The sequence below is a fragment of the Dunckerocampus dactyliophorus genome, chromosome 7, assembly GCF_027744805.1.
Source record: "Dunckerocampus dactyliophorus isolate RoL2022-P2 chromosome 7, RoL_Ddac_1.1, whole genome shotgun sequence".
In the NCBI taxonomy this organism is placed as follows: domain Eukaryota; kingdom Metazoa; phylum Chordata; class Actinopteri; order Syngnathiformes; family Syngnathidae; genus Dunckerocampus; species Dunckerocampus dactyliophorus.
Window position 1 is genome coordinate 12,273,246 of NC_072825.1, and position 18,749 is coordinate 12,291,994.

Here is an 18,749-nt window from a genome sequence, read left to right on the forward strand (position 1 = left end):
GGAAAAGTTTCAGAAGGAAGGGGAATAATGCACACCTTCAGCCTGTCACAGTACACATTGTAATTCACGTATCCCTCAATGAATCGCAGTTCCCCGGTGCTGGCAGCACTCATGCAGCCCCAGACTATGGCGTTGACATGCTTGAAAAGAGGTACTAGCTTGCCATCTATTTAGAGTATAATGCTTGTGTGTTGAGTATTTCAGCAGATAGTACATTTATACTGCTATGCAAACTGCAGAGTGACTACTCTAAAGTATATCCAAGTTTAATTGCTATAAAATGTGGTGTAATAAAAATAGTTGCTAAAATGTGAGGGTTATACTCACTTTTTGAGATGCTGTACAATGAATGTAAAGGTAGCACTGGTAGTGTAGTGGTATACTCTGCTGCCTTTTATGCAGACAGCATGGGTTTGATTTCCGGCCAGTGACCCACCACCCATTGGGGTGATCCACCCACCGGTGCCAAATCCAAATAAATGGTAGGGTTGTGTGTCAGGAGGGGCATCTGGTGTAAAAACTAAACCAAACAAATCATGTGAAGAGGCGCTGTGAATAGTGGTACACATCCCTTAGTTTGCCTGATGTAGTGATAGCTGACTTTCGTGCAGCTGCCGTAGAATCAATTCCCCTCAATGTTTCATTCACTCAGCCTGCCACTGACTGTGGACCGAGTCCAGGATAGAGTCTGTTCATATAGTATATGTAGTGATGGGGGACATTTTTGAAAAAGCCCTGACGTGATGTGATGCTGCCATGAGTGCCGCAAGGAATTCTGGGTCCCTTGGACAAAAAACATCACGTCGGCCCAAGGAACTGTCCTAACTTACGGCACCCCTGGATGCTGTTGCGTAATGTTACAGATGCGAGGCTTCAATAAGGCTAAACACTTAATGCACTGTAACAACTCTAACTGAAAGAATGGCTTCATGAATTCATTTAAATGGAAAATCTGAGTGTTATAAAACATAAAAACCACGCTAATAGCTGTGGGATGTAATACTGTGCAATGTTAGTTATACAAGCTTAACTGCAGCGCCATACATCACCCAGTCCATTTAAAGGAATATGAATATATATATAAATGGTGGTGATGAGTGGATAAACTAATTTGTGATTGATGAATGTAAATAATTTACACTATTATTTCATTTACACTGCATGCTTATGTGATGACTGGGTTGCGTGTGACATCACGTCCAGTTGCAGTCCTCACAGTCTCAAGCAGATGCGCGTCAAACAAGTGTATTCGTAGCTAAACGTCAAGCGAAGACAGAGTGAAAATGCTACAGACATGCGGAAATTGTTCAAATAGGAATTTTGGGAAAAGTTATTACAAAGATAATTGCTAAGCGCCCCCTCCTCCCACCTTCCTTCGCCATTGCCAACACAGAGAAGCCGAGCCGTGGAGAAAAGAAGGGAAGGAATGCTCTGTTGTCGGACATTTGTAAAGGCACCAAAATTAAGAAGTCATCATAAGGGAGAAACAACCAAAAAACGCTGAGAAAAGTGGTTGCTGAACCTGTCTATCTCGTCAAGTGGAGTCCAACCATGCTTGAGTTTGGCTGACAACAAGCAAAATTTATACTCAAACCAAAGTTAGGATATTGTTGGAACTCAAAAAGGTGCATGAAAATAGGAAATGCAGAAATACCTCACATTAGGAAACTACAGTATAATTTGTTATTTCCTCGTCCTGCTGCATCTAAATGCTCCAACTCTATAAGCACCCAATAATTCAATATACACCATAAATATACCTCCAAGATGCTGTGTTGCAAGAAAATAAGATGGAAAGTAACATATAAAAAAGGGGAGAAAAAGTCTGCACCATGTATTTAAACCTGTGACAAACACCCACGATGCTCTTGTCATTGACACTAGAGTAGAAGACCACACCCCTTCACCTGTTTAAAACACATATTTCTAGAAATACATCAGAGTTCTGGCAGAGCGATACAATCTAGCGGTGTACTGGGAAGCAGTACAGGGTCACAGTAGAGTTGTTTACATGAAATGAATGCTTCTATGCTACACTCCCATGGAAAAACAACATCATGGAACGATAAAGGACACATATATGAATGTATTCATGCAGACTGATTTGTTGTAAGAACGCAGATAGACATGTTAGAAACATCATTTTCATCTGCGACACGTCATGTCTGACTCGCAAAATGAGCTTTCACCGCTGTTTGGTGGCCTTGTTTTATGTCTTTATGCAACACACCATGCACACTCACACAACTAGATCAAATCATTTCGACAGCGTGTGCCGTTATTCGCATTAATCTTCCAACCGTTATACAAAGATAGTGAGCGCGTATGTTGCCGGCTTGAAATGTTTGCAATTGGTTTTAAGGAACCTAAAAATATCTGGTTTTAAATGTAATAGTAGCAGCAGCTGGTCATGCCGTGACAAGAAAATATATCAACAGATCAAACAACAATATTGGACCTTTGAACCATAATGAATGTGTGCAGCAACTGTACAGACCAGAAGATCAGGTAGAGAACAGAAGAAAAAAATAAGTGGTTTAAAAAATACTTCAATCAACAATGCAGTGCGTTAGATAATCATAAATCAACCCCGGTGCTTCATGTGTGCAGCCTCACTGCCAGCCAAGATTCTTAAGGTCGATTACCAACTTGGTTTTAGAACTCCATCACTCTGTCACCCTGCAACCACATACAAGCATAAATCATTCCTCCAAAACAATTTCCCCGCCCCTGATTTAAGTTCCACAGGTTAGAAACAGATATGTTTGTCTTTTTCCACTTCGCTGAAGTGTGAATTCACATCCAGACAGTAGGAAATGGATACGTCTTTCATTAAGGGGCTTTCGTCACTCCCCATTGGCTTGGACAAATAACAAATTAATTTCTAGCCGCCTAATTTCTCTCTGTTCTCCACTGAGTTATACGGTAACATCAAATTACAGCCATGTGAACTCCCTCAAGTCTTTATCAATTCATTAAAAATGTGCCGCAAAGGAGACGCTACAGAGGAAATTCTCTTTTTAATTTTCCTCCATGGCTCCTTTACCACCTCCACACTGTACAAACAAACCAGCTGATGTTTTTTTATTCATTTTAAGATATTCAAGACACCTGAAACCAAGGGGGGGAAGCAAATACTGTAACTTGCTTTATATTAATTACAGAGTTGTCTTTCAACTTTTCAAAGTGTAGGAGCATCTTTTTGTCTGTGTGGATATTGCTGTTTTGCAAAGAAGCTGTTGTGTATTGACAGGGCCGTATTGATGTTTCAATTAGAGCAGCGTTACATAGTGCAGCAGCATGGTAACACCATGCATCTCCTGCCATCTGCTCTGCCTCTTCGTCTGACGAACGACACACGTGGGGCTAATCGAGCCCCACATGAGTGATGGGACCATAGCTCTGACACACACACACACACACACACACACACACACGCACACACACTTCTCCTTCGCTTGCTTCCTTATACAGAAAAATGGGGGAAGGATGAGGGCGAGCTTCTGTTTTAACACCCTTCAAAAAGTCCTCCCCTCTCCCTTCACATGAGCATCACAAGCAGAATATGCCTGAAACTGAGAACATGCAAAAAAAAAACAGATGCAGGGGTTAAAAAACATCAAAAGCTCATCTGAAGCAAAGATTAAAAATGAAAAAATGCCAGCTTTGCCATGCGGCCCTCATTCCCTGCCAAAGCACGCGAATCAAAGACCTCATTGTGTAGATTATTCTGTTAATCTATTGATTCTATTGAGGAGTATTGCAGGTGTTAATGTGCCAGCTACCCCCCCTTCTTGGGGGGGGAGGTGTAGTGTTAGGTTGGGTAATCTGTTTTAAATGCTTTCTGGGGAACGAGACACTGAAACGCAGCCAAGAGAAGTCTGCTATTGTGAAGAGCTTTCCCTTAATACAACACAGAGGAGAACGATGCCAATGGGGATGAGCCAAGGAGCAACACGCTCTCCGCCACTTGTTGAAATATACGACTGTCTGAATAATGGAGGAGGGAGGGGGAAGCGATATTGCTGAAGCAGTCCCATACTGACATCCATCACACCAACACCACATTGCTCTTCTTGTTTCTTCTTGTTGAAGATGTGTCTTCTATCCAAAACTCTGGTGTGCGGCCGCCCGAGCTGATAGTTTTCAGAGGTGAAAGCAAAGCGACAGAGCAGGAGAGAACGATAAAGAGGCAGAGATATGAAAGGTAAGAGAAAAGGGGAGAAAAAGTGAGGTAATCCTGCCTTTTTTTTCTACTCCCCGGGGTGGTCTCTTCATCCAGGGCTTCAAAAAGAAGGACAGAATACACCTCCCTGTGACAATGGAGGGGACCCATAGGGGATGTTGCTATCTGTGTGTGTGCATGTGTGTGTGTGTGTGTGTGTGTGTGTATGTGTTGAGGGTACAGCTTTAAGCAGGCCTTTGAGTGGCCTAATTGTATTGAAATACGGCAGTCTGAGAGCTGGCTCAGATCACGGCAGGCTGCTAGAGTGGGGTTAGAGCCTGCACCTTGGACTCTGCAAAAGAGAGCTCAATGCATGCAATTAATGCTCTCCCTCTGGTTAACTCTCTCCACACTTTTTGTCCTCCTCAACTATTTCACCCCCCTCCTCATCCCACATTTTCTTTCCAGTTCCCTCCCTCATGCCTCAGTATGTCGTCACCGGCCGCTGCATTAATCCGCCCTTACAGCCTGTCAATCTCCCTCTCCTTTGATGCCCACAACAATTACACCACGCATGAAAGCCATGGGTCGGCTCTCGTTATGTAAGCCTTGCAGTAGGCCTTGGCAGCCATTTTTGGTACCTGAAATCAAACCTAAACACCACATGTTTTGTTACGCTTCTCCCACGTTCCAGATATATGCATGCTAGGGTAATATGAGACTCTGAATGGTCCATAGGTGTGAATGTGAGTGTGAGTGGTTGTTTGTCTATACGTGCCCTACGATTGGCTGGCGACCAGTCCAGGGTGTACCCCGCCTCTCGCTAGTATACCCAGGACCCAGTGACGACAAGCGGCACAGAAAATGGATGGACTGATGTCAGCTTTATTCATTACATTGTGCTTTTTTGTTTCATTTTTTCATTTTTGTGGGATTTCTTTTGTTGTTCATTTTATTTCTACAATGAAAAATGAGTCATGTGCCACAAATGGCCACCGGGCCGCACTTTGGACACCTGTACAGAACAGTATGCGTGTTGGAATAAGCACTTCTATAAAAGCAGAGCGACATTACACAAATTCTCTATAAAGTTTGAATTATTTTAATAGCTTGTACTAAAACGCCAATGTCACATATAATTTGTACCAATTTTACCTGAATAGCACTGAATACCAAAACATTTTTATATTATTCTTGTTGGCCACACAGTCAGGAGATCGGGAAGATCTGGCTTTGAATCTCCGCTGGGCATTTCTGTGTGGAGTTTGCATGTTCTCCCCGTGCGTGTGTGCGTGGGTTTTCTCTGGGAACTCCAGTTTCCTCCCACATTCCAAAAACATGCATGTTAGGTTAATTGGCGGCTCTAAATTGTCCATAGGTATGAATGTGAGTGTGAATGGTTGTTTGTCTATATGTGCCCTGCGATTGGCTGGCGACCAGTCCAGGGTGTACCCCGCCTCTCGCCCGAAGTCACCTGGGATAGGCTCCAGCATATCCGCGACCCTAGTAAGAATAAGCGGCATAGAAAATGAATGGATGGATTATTATTGTTTTTATTATTAGCACATAATTTTTTATATATATATTCTTTAAAAATATGATTCCATTTATTTGTTTAAATATTTAAATGCTTAGTAATATCTAACTACAATTAAGTACACAGGCATTTGTTGCCATTGTATGGATTTGAAGTAAAACAATCATGCGCTGACTGCAGCGTAGACTTTCAGCTTTAATTTAAGAGGTTTCACGAGAATGTGACATTTACCATTTAGGACTTACAGCAATTTTATGATGAGTTCCTCAAGCAACACAAGACTTTTTGAAGGCATATAAATTACTATTTAATGGCCAAGTCAGTAGGGGTGGGCAATAGCGCAAAGTTTTGGTATCTATTCCATACCAAATAAATACAAGGCCACTATTGCCGATAGTGATACTTTTCACTTGAAATTTTCTAGATCATTGAATGATTTTGTGATTTGTTGCTCATGAAAGAGTTCACGGCAAAAAAAACAAATAAAAATGATCACGATTATGATTATGGTCATGATTATGCGTGGCACAGTTAACAATGTATAAACATAACAATATAAGACAATGTAACAATGCAAATGCATTTATTTTAGTCCTTTTTTACATGGTCTGTACAGTCACACACACACAAAATGCAGCACAATAATACAAATAAGTAATGCAAAATGATTCCCTTTTATTACATGCAATTAGTAACGTACAGTCAATAGGGAAAAATAAGTAAACAAAAGCAAAAACTACTATTGGCTTTCATTTCAAATTATTTGGCTTATTTTCCCCCAAAGCTCTGCTGTGTCTAACAATGTATTCCCTCTGGAAACAAATAGAAATATAACAAAATCAACAATCTAACCACATGAACAACACAACAACAAGAAACGAGACGGAACCTGAAAAATATTTCTCCCATCACACTAGTATGGAAACTGATATGGTACTACCCTTGGTATCAATACTATCTACTACTCTACTACTACTATATTTGGATCGATCCGCCTACCCCTACAAGTCAGTCATCTGATTTCAAGTCAATAGAGCATGTTTTCCAATTCCTGAAGACAAAGGCAGCAAGACCCACAAACATTGACTGAAAAGGATTTTCATGCACGTACTTAAAAAAACATGAGTATCTAATCTAAACTACACAAAAGCAAAAATTTAGCACAAATTTAAACGCCGTATTAATCTCGGTTTTCATACGCCTCAGTTTTCATATGATCCTTTCTTTGTCCAACATTGTGGTCTTGGTTTTTCTACAGTATTGCATGTAACAAACTAGTCCGTTTGCCCTTTACTGTATCGTTCCGCGAAATCGAGTGCCCAAACGCAGCACCCTACCAGTTGCTGACTCACTGTCCATGCATTATTTATCGAGTGTGACTGGTAAATTACCCGCCATGGGGCCAGAGAAAGCGGCGAGCGCCAGTAATTTGATAAAGAAGTTGAAAAACACTATTGAATTCGATCTCACCAGGAAGAAGTCGGCATCAACAACAACTTCCATCCATTCATCATTTATAATGACTTTGCATTGTTGTCTGCATGTAAAACTATAAATAATCTTTATGAAATCAATTTTTGTTAATATTTTTGGGTGTCTGAAACGGATTCATTCGATTTATGATTTCCTATGGGAAAAATTGCCTCGGTTGTCGTACAATTTGGCTTTCGTCTAACCTTTTGGAACAAATTCATGACAAAAACCAAACAAACCAACCAAAAACCTTGTATTGTTTTTGCTCCTCGCCATCAAGTGAGTGAAAGCCTCGTTACAATATCCGATGACACCACTCACACCTACACGGCCCTTCATAAAGTCGCAAAGCACGTTTTAACTTGTCGTCCATCCAATGTGAAAGCCTCACCAGTTCAGACTCAGCGGGCAGTGAGTGTGGAAGAAGCCATGTTGAAAACATATCATATTTTACCGGCCCCTCCCTTCATTCTCTTCATTACACGACCCATGTCTTAACAAAATGTAATTATTTCCACTCACAGGACGATTTCTAGTGAGAAAATGGCAGAGTAATGTGAACTGATGTATGGGGAGTCGGTTGCCTAATTAAAGCGTTAGAAATTGAATCTTTAGTGCACACGGGTCATATAATTATCCCACTGTTAATTTAACGCTTACATTCTCCGCTGTTCATCTTTATACACTTAAATGTTGGATGGCAGTGGCCCTTGGTGCTCTGTGAAGGTTTTTTTTTTTTTGTTACATATATAAGAGGAGGTGGCTTGGCCCCTCACATTGGCCCGACTAAGTGATTGAATAACTGCGGACCCTGTAGTCCAAATAACAAGGCCCACATCATTTATGCATTATTAAAGCATGTAATTGAAACAAGACATATTTTGCATATTACATCATTAAAATAATGTGCTTTGCGTTTCTCCCAACACGACTATTTAAGCTTGTGTGGCGATGTGGTAATTCCTTGAATTACAGTCTAATTACCACAATGTTCTTTTGATTTGGCCGATTTCTAAGTTACGCCACAATAATGTTCGGTATTACCAGAATGAATTACTGAGCCGTGCCCAGAAACTTTATCTTTTATGACTTGAATTCATTCATAGGATTATTAGCCTATGAAATGATCTACATTAAAGGCCCACTCAGCTACACTTTGAGAAGAGTTCCACTTGGAAGTGGAATACAAGCACTTTGTGGGTTTCCCATCAGGCTTTGGAAGCTTACTGCTGAAACCATCTGTTTGTTCTTAAAGCACCAGTTTGCTCATTAGAAGTCTTGACAAGTTCCAAGCATTGTTTGCAAAATCATAAACCACATTAGAGCAACAATTAATCAATGAATCACAGATTAATCAATTAGCCAATTAATCAACAACTATTTTGGTGTTCGATTAAGTGTTTTTTTTTTTTCAAAATGTAAATACCCTCTGATTTCAGCCTCTCAAATGTGAATATTTTATATTTTCCTTAGTGATCCATGAAAGCAATCTTTGTGTTTTAGGTCAAATAAGATATTCACACACATCAGCTTTGACTTTGGAAAACAGTGATCGACATGTTTGCCTCTTTTCTGATATGTTGTGAACCAAACCACTAATTGTGTTTGCTTCATATTGATTTGGCCGTGTAGGGCCTAACCAATTACTCAATTAATCGAAACGGCAAGCTTCAGATTAATCAACTAAGAAAATAATTGTTAGTTGCAGCCCTAAACCGTATTCTGCTAAAGCTGTCAACATTTCCTTTTGAAAATATGGGGAATCTTCCGGAAAATCAAGGAAAATCAGGGACATTTTGGTCTTTCCACCAAAATTTCCACCAGACCCGAGTGGCTACTGTGGTGCAACCATGTCATTTTTTTTTATTTCGAAAGCCTGACTTTACCGGCTTCAGAATGTGTTACGCCATTGTTGCCCGAGTATCGGAGAAGATTTTGTTTTTCCATTAAAGTTAAAATACAGAAAAGAAGGGCAATAATTCCTGGAGGAAATTGGACGTTTTACAGGTAGAGATAAAGCAGCGTACCGTAAATACAAACTGGTCTTAGCATAATTTTGATTCGTGCGTAGAATGTTCCGCTTGTGGTTATAAAATCAGACAACACAGAACTTCTTCTGCCCAATCTTTCTTCGCAGGAGTGGTACTGTGAATTCTACATTCTATACAGTCGACTGTCACGCATATAAATCCAAAGAAGGAGTCAAAATGTTGTCCAAAAAAAAATGTATTTTCAACAATCTTCGATTTGAATTGTGCCATATGTTTATTATTGTAGTTGTACTGTACTTTGTAGAGGTGTAGAATTACAATGCATTAGGCCTAGACTGAGTTATGTATTGGTGGCCTTACTTTGCTGCATGAAAGACCAAATATCATACAAAGCTCTCAGATGGCGCGGTGCAAACTACAAGCACAATGATAAACATATAGTGTTACGTTCATACACATCTGACAGGCAAATCTTTGTGAAAGTGGCATTTTTGGTACATACGCAGGACTATAGTGGATGAAGTATGACCTGGTGAACATTCATGTATTGACAGCATGACTCAGATCCATGAAGTATACATGTTCAACTACATGTTGTTTTTTGGAGTTTCAGTTTTATAACCATGTTATTTAATGAGGATTTGTTGATGTCTTCTAATGTGTAACAGTGGGGGTCTGCCTTCAAAGTTTTTTTTTTTGTTTGCTTCATCTCACTGGAGTGTGAGGAGCAGCTTTGAGGAGGGACATAATCTCTCTCATCTTTTTCAGTTTTCTGCTCCTTTCTCCCTCTCAGGACTCTGTGCTCTTTACTCCTCCCTCCTTTATCCCCGACCAGGCTTTGTCCCCACAGCAGAGTCTCTCTAAATAGAGGTCTTTAGATAGCCCGGGAGCATGCAGGGAGGGGGAGGGAGAAGCAGCCACGCCACTGCTGTTGTTTCATTTACATCTCCCTATGGCAACCAGCAGTGGTGGGCCAGGAATGTCCCCTCTCCGGACAAAGTCCTGGTCCCTGAGGCTGACCCAGGGGACGACAGCTGGGACGGGATGGAGAGCTGCTCTCTCTGCTCTGGACTGGAGGCCCCAATCTGGACATTAAACTGCCTCTTCATTCATTTTTGTCTAATTGTGCTTGACTGGGTGATGAGCAGCCAGTTTTGCACACACCATTAAACTTTATGAATGACTGAAGTCCTGAAAATAATGGAAAGATTTCTTTTGGTGATGTAGTAGGTTCTCACAGTTGTCTCTGCAACAAAATGTTGTAAACAACGCAATCATGTCAAGATGTGCAATTAATTATCCTCCTCATCACAAACAAATAATGTGCGGTTATTTTGAACAAAATAGGTTTTGTGATTAAATTAGACTTAATTAAAGAAATATATTGACTTTAAAGCAGGGGTGTCCACACTTTTTACACCGAAGGCCACATATTGAAAACTCAAATGATGCGGTGGCCACTTTGACATTTTTATACATTTTTGTAAATTTGTAAAAAGGCTTTTAAAAAAAAACTTGTTTTATATATATGGAAATACAAACGTTATTATTATCAACATTTCAGCTTTTTCTCTTCAAATTGTGCATCTTTTTCACTATGTTTTGCATTTTTGCTGGCTTCTTTTGTTACATTTTTAATTTCTACAGTGTGCCGCAGGCCAATGAAAAACAAACCCTGGGCCGCAAATGGCCCCGAGGCCACGCTTTGGACGCCCCTGCTTTGTAGGGGCGTCCAAAGCGTGGCCATATTTCAAAAGTATCCTAAAACAACTATTTATACCATTAACTGACAAAATGGACTTTGATTGTGTTTTTAAAGTGCAAATGACTAACACCTTCCCTAAATTGCATTCATAATTTATTTGAATTAATTTAAAACAAAGGTATTAACCTTAATACTATGTTAGATATTCCAATTACACATCTATTTCGTGTTTGACGTGAATATTCAGCAGTTTCCATTTCACGTGAAGCTCCAATAAAGTGTACTTTTATGTTTCAAGTAAAATCTTCTTATTCATTCCTAAATTTGCATTTAAAAAATACTCAACAAATACTGTTTTCTTTACTGAATGTGTCAATTTAGAAAGCAACGGCAGGTCTTTAAATGAGCTTCTTTGTAAACAGGAACAGTTGTGTTATGTTGTTATGTTATATTTTCAGTGTTTGACTCTTTGTAAATAGAAAATAGTGGAATAAAAAGGGCAAAAATGCTCCAGCAGTATTTGTCAGGATGCATATTGCACAACACAAATATATGGACAGTGCTTCATCACAAACGTTTAACGGGCTAATATAAGGTTTGTAAAATGCAGATTTATTGCTAGCTCCAAAGCTGCAATTAACGATAAAATAAATCAGGATGTCTCACGTACGTTTTATAAGGAAATTTAATTTCATGAATATGCACGTTCCAACAATTGGTAGCATTAATCAATACAAATATGTCGTGTGTTCTTCTACTCAACAGAACATTTTCAGGCATGACATACGTGATCATGCAAATAAATCAACTATCTTACAGTTGCACTGCTGAAGCCGCCGCTGTGTCCCTCCATGCCGCACTCCAGCACTCCTTTCCTCTCAGCCTCCACTAGCACCCCAATCAACAAAGAGAGAAAACCCCCACAGCCAATCAGCTCGCCGTCGCCCCGAGCAACCACGTCCATCACTCCCCCTTGTCCAATGAGCGCGCAAGGCGGAGCCGAATCCAGGTGCGCTTCAGCGCTCGCTTGGCAAAGCGCCTGGGAGCCGCCTGTCGGCAGGAGATGATCTGTCAAATGCGAGTTTCTTTGAATAAGAGCTACCAGTCCGGCTCCGAGCGTCATGGCGACCGCAGCGTCTAACCACTACAGCATCCTCACCTCCAGCGCATCCATCGTGCACTCGGAGCCCGGCACCATGCAGCAAGCCGCGGCGTACCGGGACGCGCAGAGCCTGTTGCAGAGCGACTACCCGCTGCAGAGCAACAGCCACGCACTGAGCCATGCACACCAGTGGATTACAGCGCTGTCCCACGGCGAGGCAGCCCCTTGGTCCACCAGCCCGCTCGGCGCGGACCAGGACATCAAACCCGCCGTGCAGAGCGCCCGGGACGACATGCACAACTCCAGCAGCAACCTGCAACACCAGTCGCGGCCGTCCCACCTGGTCCACCAAAACCACCACGACGCGCGGGCGTGGAGGACCACCACAGCGCCGTCGGCGCACATCCCGAGCATGGCGACCACCAACGGCCAGAGCTTGCTCTACTCCCAGCCGAGCTTCAGCGTCAACGGGCTGATTCCGGGCAGCGGCCAGGGGCTGCACCACCACAACCTAAGAGACCCTCACGAGGACCACCACAGTCCGCACCTGAGCGAGCACAGCCACCCGCCGTCCCAGCATCAGCACCAGCACCGACCGCAGAACCACCACGACCACTCGGACGAGGACACGCCGACCTCGGACGACTTGGAGCAGTTCGCCAAGCAGTTCAAGCAGAGGAGGATCAAGCTCGGCTTCACGCAGGCGGACGTGGGACTCGCCCTGGGGACCTTGTACGGGAATGTCTTCTCCCAAACCACCATATGCAGGTTTGAGGCCCTGCAGCTCAGCTTCAAAAACATGTGCAAGCTGAAGCCTCTGTTGAACAAGTGGCTGGAGGAGGCTGACTCCACCTCGGGCAGCCCTACCAGCCTGGACAAAATCGCTGCACAAGGGAGGAAACGGAAAAAACGGACCTCGATCGAGGTGAGCGTCAAGGGGGCCTTGGAGAGCCATTTTTTGAAGTGCCCAAAACCTGCAGCTTCGGAAATAATCACCCTGGCAGACAGTCTGCACCTGGAGAAAGAAGTGGTGAGGGTTTGGTTTTGTAACAGGAGACAGAAGGAGAAACGCATGACGCCTCCCGGAGGGGCTCTGCCGGGGAGCGAGGACGTGTATGGGGACACGCCGCCCCACCATGGGGTCCAGACCCCGGTTCAATGAACCCTTGGACGTGCACCACATTTTTGGTCTTTATTTATACAAATCACTTAATAGTGGCTGTTTTATGTATCATAGACTGCAGTGAGGAGGAAAGCACCTTCTTCTAAAGGAACATGTTGTGTTCTGAGGAGACCAGCCCAGCACTGTGAGTCCAAGGTGCAGACACTATTGTGTCAAGGAAACAACACATGGAGGATGTTGTTGTTTGCAACACACACAAAAAAAACAGCAGGATGGCGTCCATATATATATATATATATATATACTTTATATATATATATATATATATATATATATGCATATTCCTTTTGTAGGTCTGCAGAGATGCTTGCTGGTTGATTGTCTGCTGGTGGGGGGGGCAACTAAAGAGTCCACTCTGTCAGCTTTGCATTCATTTTATTGCTCTTATTTATTCTCAGACAGCTGAGGTTGAAGATTCCATGAAGAAAACAAATATTGTCATTATTAGCAGGAGTGAAATGAATATATTGATGATTAGGTCCACCAAAAACATTATTACTATTATTATTATTATTATTATTATTATTATTATTATTATTATTATTATTATTATTATCTTTTTGGCACTAACATGCAGGATGGGTTTAATATCTGTAAGGATTTATGTCACCAGGACATTTTTTGATCCACTTTTGTAAATATTGTATAACTTTAAAAGTCATGGTTCCATTTTTTTTTTTCCACTGGGGCACTTTTTGAATGAATATTCCAGATTGTTTTTTGTTTGTTTTTTTTGTTAAAAATCCTTCATAATCTCCCTGCTGTCTTGTATCTGTGTTGTTATTTAAGGTTCAGTTTGATTCCGGAAGTATATTGCGCATTTGCGGGTGCATTCTCTACGATTCATTATTATTACTGTTTCTTTACGTCATGTAAATTCACTGAAACGGTTTACATTTTCGTAGGCGTTTTGTTTGGCCGGATTTGTCACATAAAATTGTGAATTCAATGAAAATTAACCCGTTTTATTTTTACATTAACAGATATTAGCGTTCTGACCTCTTAAGCCCCAAATATTAAACTATAAAACGTTCAAGGATGACGTTAAAATGTCTCATTTGTTCTCGAGCAGTTATTAGGAAAATTCCAAACATGCAGCATTGGATCAAAAATTATTATTGCTTGTGAGTTCGTTTGCATATCGCGTTCGTTTCAGCCATTTTCTTCCCCCTTGTCAGTGTTTCGCTTTTCGTCATTATTTAATATTCTATTTGTGTTTTTCATTTATCATGCAGTGGCTTTTGGAGGTGACACAAAAGGGGACCATTCCTGTTCTGTTGCACAAATATGTTTACATTTAAATGCCACGACAGCTAAATGTATCTAATTTTTTTTTCAATTCCATCGATGGCCTCTTCTTTTATGCAAACAATTCCAGCATTTTTGAGTACCTGTTTTAAAAAAAAGGTGTGGAATTCATTCCCCCCTTTAGAAAACAACATTTCCCCCTGCAGTAGCTTTAATCAATTCATGCAACTCCAAATTATCTGCAAGTTGAAGTTGTGGGATGTGCAAGCGCCCAGCAGTGTTTTACGTTGGATTTTCTGGTTGTTTAGTTGACATCTATTTTAAATGGCGTTATATTCCCTGGATGAAGCAGGGTTTATAAAACAGAGGTAGGAAATGCCTGTAGGTGATTCATCACTTGATATATGAACAAAAGAATTGCACATTTTTCAATGATGGGGTTGCTATTAAACAGCTTTTTTTCCAACGTTGAGACTAAATGTGTTTTTAAGTCCAAAGACAGCTCGCCTTGGATACCAAAGGTGTTTTGTTTTGTTTTTTATTTGTGCGCCAGGTTGCTTTTAAAACACGCAAGTTTCTCACATGGCCTCACCAGAAAGTGCAGATTTAACGACCCTTTTGCAAGTAAACTGCAACTAACAATGACATGTTTGGACGTAACTTACAGAAACCAAATGTACAAATGAGTGATTTGGGGCTTAAGATATACCTTTAAAAGTGTTTGGTTACTTGAATGAATGAATTTACGCACAATAGTAGTCCTACTGACCGAATAATAATAATAATAATAATAACTAAAAGGTTATTATATTAATATTTTCAAACATGCACTCCTGTTTTAATGGTTGTCACGGGGTTATTTTATTGCTGTAGTCAACACAATTGACATAATAGATCGCCTGAGGTGCCTAAATGTAGCTTCCATATTATCGTCACACATAATTAAAAACTGAATAGTGTTTAATGGTCTTATGAAGCAAAATGACGTCAAGTATGGTTGCCTGTAAAAACTTTAAATACGCATTTATTTTTATTTAGTTGTTTTAGTTTTAATGGTGTCTTTCAAAAGTAATGTCCCCCAATTGAAGAGCTACGTAAATGCTATATGCTATGAAAACACAGTGGTATACATATATAGGCGTACTATATTTATATATATACATATATATGTGTGTGTGTGTGTGTGTATGGGAAGTCGACTATGTGGTCCCCTGTTATGCAAAAGGTACACTCTTGTGTAGATGCAATTAATAGTGCGTCATATTAATTACACCTCGCTTTTTATTGCGGTGAAATTTCCCATTAGACTTCCATGGGCGGCAAACACAGTGCACGTATAGTCGGTGCTTTAGTGCCATCTAGTGGCCACAGGTGGGAGCGTTCTTGAAGGAGCAGGCAGTTCATTTCAACGTCACTTCACCAATTGTGTCATGTGATGAAACATACTTTGTAGATGTGAAAGGCACTACTGCCAAACGATGCTGAAATACTGCCTGAATTAGAATATTAAAAAAAAACGATAATATCATTAAAAAATATATTGTTTTTTTCACGTTTTGTGGGCACCAAATTGTATTCAGGTTTTAGGAAAGTGAACTTTTATAATAGTTATATACAAATGCAGCTAAATGATTATGGGACACTTTATACAAGGGATTTAAAATTCACTAAAAAGGAAAAATATATACATTTGATATGAATTACATTTTCTGTTTTAATTTCAATTAGCGAGTAAAGTCATTAAAATCCCCCCCAAATATTTATTTCTAATCTAATATATGAATGTATGACAGCCTGTTTTACTACGTGACGACTGTGGAGGTTCTAAAAACCGAAGGCCAGCCGGTGTTCATTAAAAAAAAAAAAAAGTCTTCCACAAAAGGTGAACGCATGCTCATCCAAAAGACTGCGACGATCATTGGAGGCACGTGTCAGACATTTTTTTGGTTCCCGCTTCTTCCCCCCCTCCCCGCCACTTTGCTGCTTGCTTCTCTCGGCTCCAGCTCACCGTAAACGTGTTACGTGTTGGCACGCGCTCGGATCAAACGGAATAGTCGCCTTGTGCCAAAAGACATTACGACGAGTCAAGGTAAGACAAGCACGAGTGTAAAATGAAATTAACGCCAGCTTCGGTTGTGCAGCATCAGGAGTTCCCGGCACACTGGAATTGAACTGGAGATTGATTTTCCTTCGACTCATTACAAAGAAATTGCTGTTCAAAATAGGGACTAAAGGCAGGTTTTAGAAGAAAAAGTCAAAACAAAGGCCCCTGTCAATGCGACAGGGCTGTTGGTTTTCTGACTTTAAAGGTTTGATTATTTACAGAAACATACCCCAGATGTCTTATCGTTTCATTTCAGACGTAATTTAATCACTTCTGATTAAAAAAATAATAATAATAACAATGGCTGCAGCCTCAAGCAAAACTTTTGATGCTGAATTGCACGCTAACATTCTGTGATACGTCATCCCCTTTCTTCTTCTTGTCTTATCACACTGCTGGTTATAACAGATAGGGAACCTACCAAAAAGGTCAAAGTTGAATTTACTTAGAGTGCACACTTTTTCACATCCTGAGGTGAAACTGTATGTGGTTTTCCCCCCCAAAAAATAGAGTAATTCCAGTCTCTACTGTAAAAGTTGAGTTGCTTCTCATGTGAGGAGGAACGTTGTGTACATCCACCGTTTGACATTGTTGTTCTTCCATCTCGCTCTGCAGCTAATTACGCTCGCCGCACTTAAGCACACCAATGCGTGAGCGCGTTCATTTGTAAACGAGTTAGCGTTTAATTAGAACTTCGTATGAACTTTGCTGATCGGTGGAGCGAAACGTGTCACCCCATCAGTGCGTTATTATTCAGGCTATAATTGCTCGACACGCTCATCTCTCGGCAAGGCCGTCTTTGGAGGCGCCGATGTTCCGACCCCCCCACCCCCTTCGGACACTGGTCAAGTTAAACTAATCAAATCAGAGCAGTCCGGACAAATTGTAAATAAATAAAATGGTGTCAGCCAAACAAAACATCCACAGTGACGAACACTGCAGTGACGTTCAAATATCATGTCAAGCAACGTCTTTATTCCATTTGGCACATTTGGTGTGATACCAAAGTGGAAGGAGCGGCTTCCGATGAGGGCGACTGAGGGTATCAAGCGAGTTGCGGCAGCTTGACAAAAATAAAGAAAACAAACCAAACGCTAAATAAGTTTGAAGGAAGCAGAAAACGCAACAAAATAGGCTTTAAAAAAAGAAAACAAGGGTGGATAGGGAACGGATTTCCATACATAACGTTGGGACGGTAATACGAAAAGTAGCATGTAATAAGTATTTTGGTGTGGTAAAAAATAAAAAAAGAACACGGAAAATGTTTTTAAATGCCCCTTTAAATGTTAAAGGTTTTACGTAGCAGTGTAAAGTGTAGAAGTGTAAAATGTGCATAAATGTTAGTCTGAGTGGAACACAGAAAAGTCCCAACCACAACAACTGGAGCAGAAAAGGGTTCAGAATCAGACAGAGACATCGTGATACATTGTTGCACAGTGGATAAGCCTAAAACGCACCCATGGAGATACGCCAAGACCGACGACATACCAATGACAAAGTGTATTATCAACATTTCATTTTTTTTCGATTAATTTATCAAATTAGAATGCGTAGTGGCCCACTAAAAACAAGCTGTGGACGGCAAATGTCCACAGCACCAAAGCATGATGGTACTGCAAGTCCATCTACCTGTGCAGCAAACACACATCTTCACATTGTGCATGTTGGAAGCCACACCGCAGCCTGCCTGCCACGTAAGCCTACCAGTGGACTACAGCGTTAAGATGACTGTCTCTACCTCCGTGGTGACATTGTCATTTTGTTCCAAAACAATGCAAAAATAATCAGATTCAGACGCACCGTCTTGGCTGCTAGTGAGACGCCACAGAAGTCACATTTAAGATCGTCATATCATCAGTAATCAGAGTATTTGACCATACGGGTGCTCAACAGAGAGCTTTCTAAACTTGACAAATAATAGTCAGAAAAGCATCATGTCTTTAGGGATTAATGCCTTGTTGTCAGATGAGAGAGTCTTTGTAAACTGATAACCCGAGGATAAAATTCACACCGGTTGACCACAATGGAATTGATGAAGATGAAGGTAAAAACAACTTAGTCTTTGGATTTGCACTGCAACATCTGGACGCTCCGGTCAGAACTGTCCATAAACAACGCACTGCCGTGTTTGCCAATTTACTGAGCCCAGGTAGATATTACACATTGAAGAAATATCACGACACACCAGCAAGCGTGCCGTGGCTTGTACTGTTGCTTGAATGGCAACAGGTGGATACACCG

The 18,749-nt window shown here is 41.0% G+C and overlaps 1 protein-coding gene across 1 annotated transcript; it reads left to right on the forward strand.

Moving 5' to 3' along the window:
- The first annotated feature begins 11,918 nt into the window (after window positions 1-11,918).
- pou3f2b (POU class 3 homeobox 2b) lies at window positions 11,919-15,986 on the forward strand. Its single transcript, XM_054781608.1, has one exon. The coding sequence runs from the start codon at window positions 11,993-11,995 to the stop codon at window positions 13,133-13,135; it is 1,143 nt and encodes a 380-aa protein (XP_054637583.1). The 5' UTR covers window positions 11,919-11,992; the 3' UTR covers window positions 13,136-15,986.
- Window positions 15,987-18,749: the final 2,763 nt, after the last annotated feature.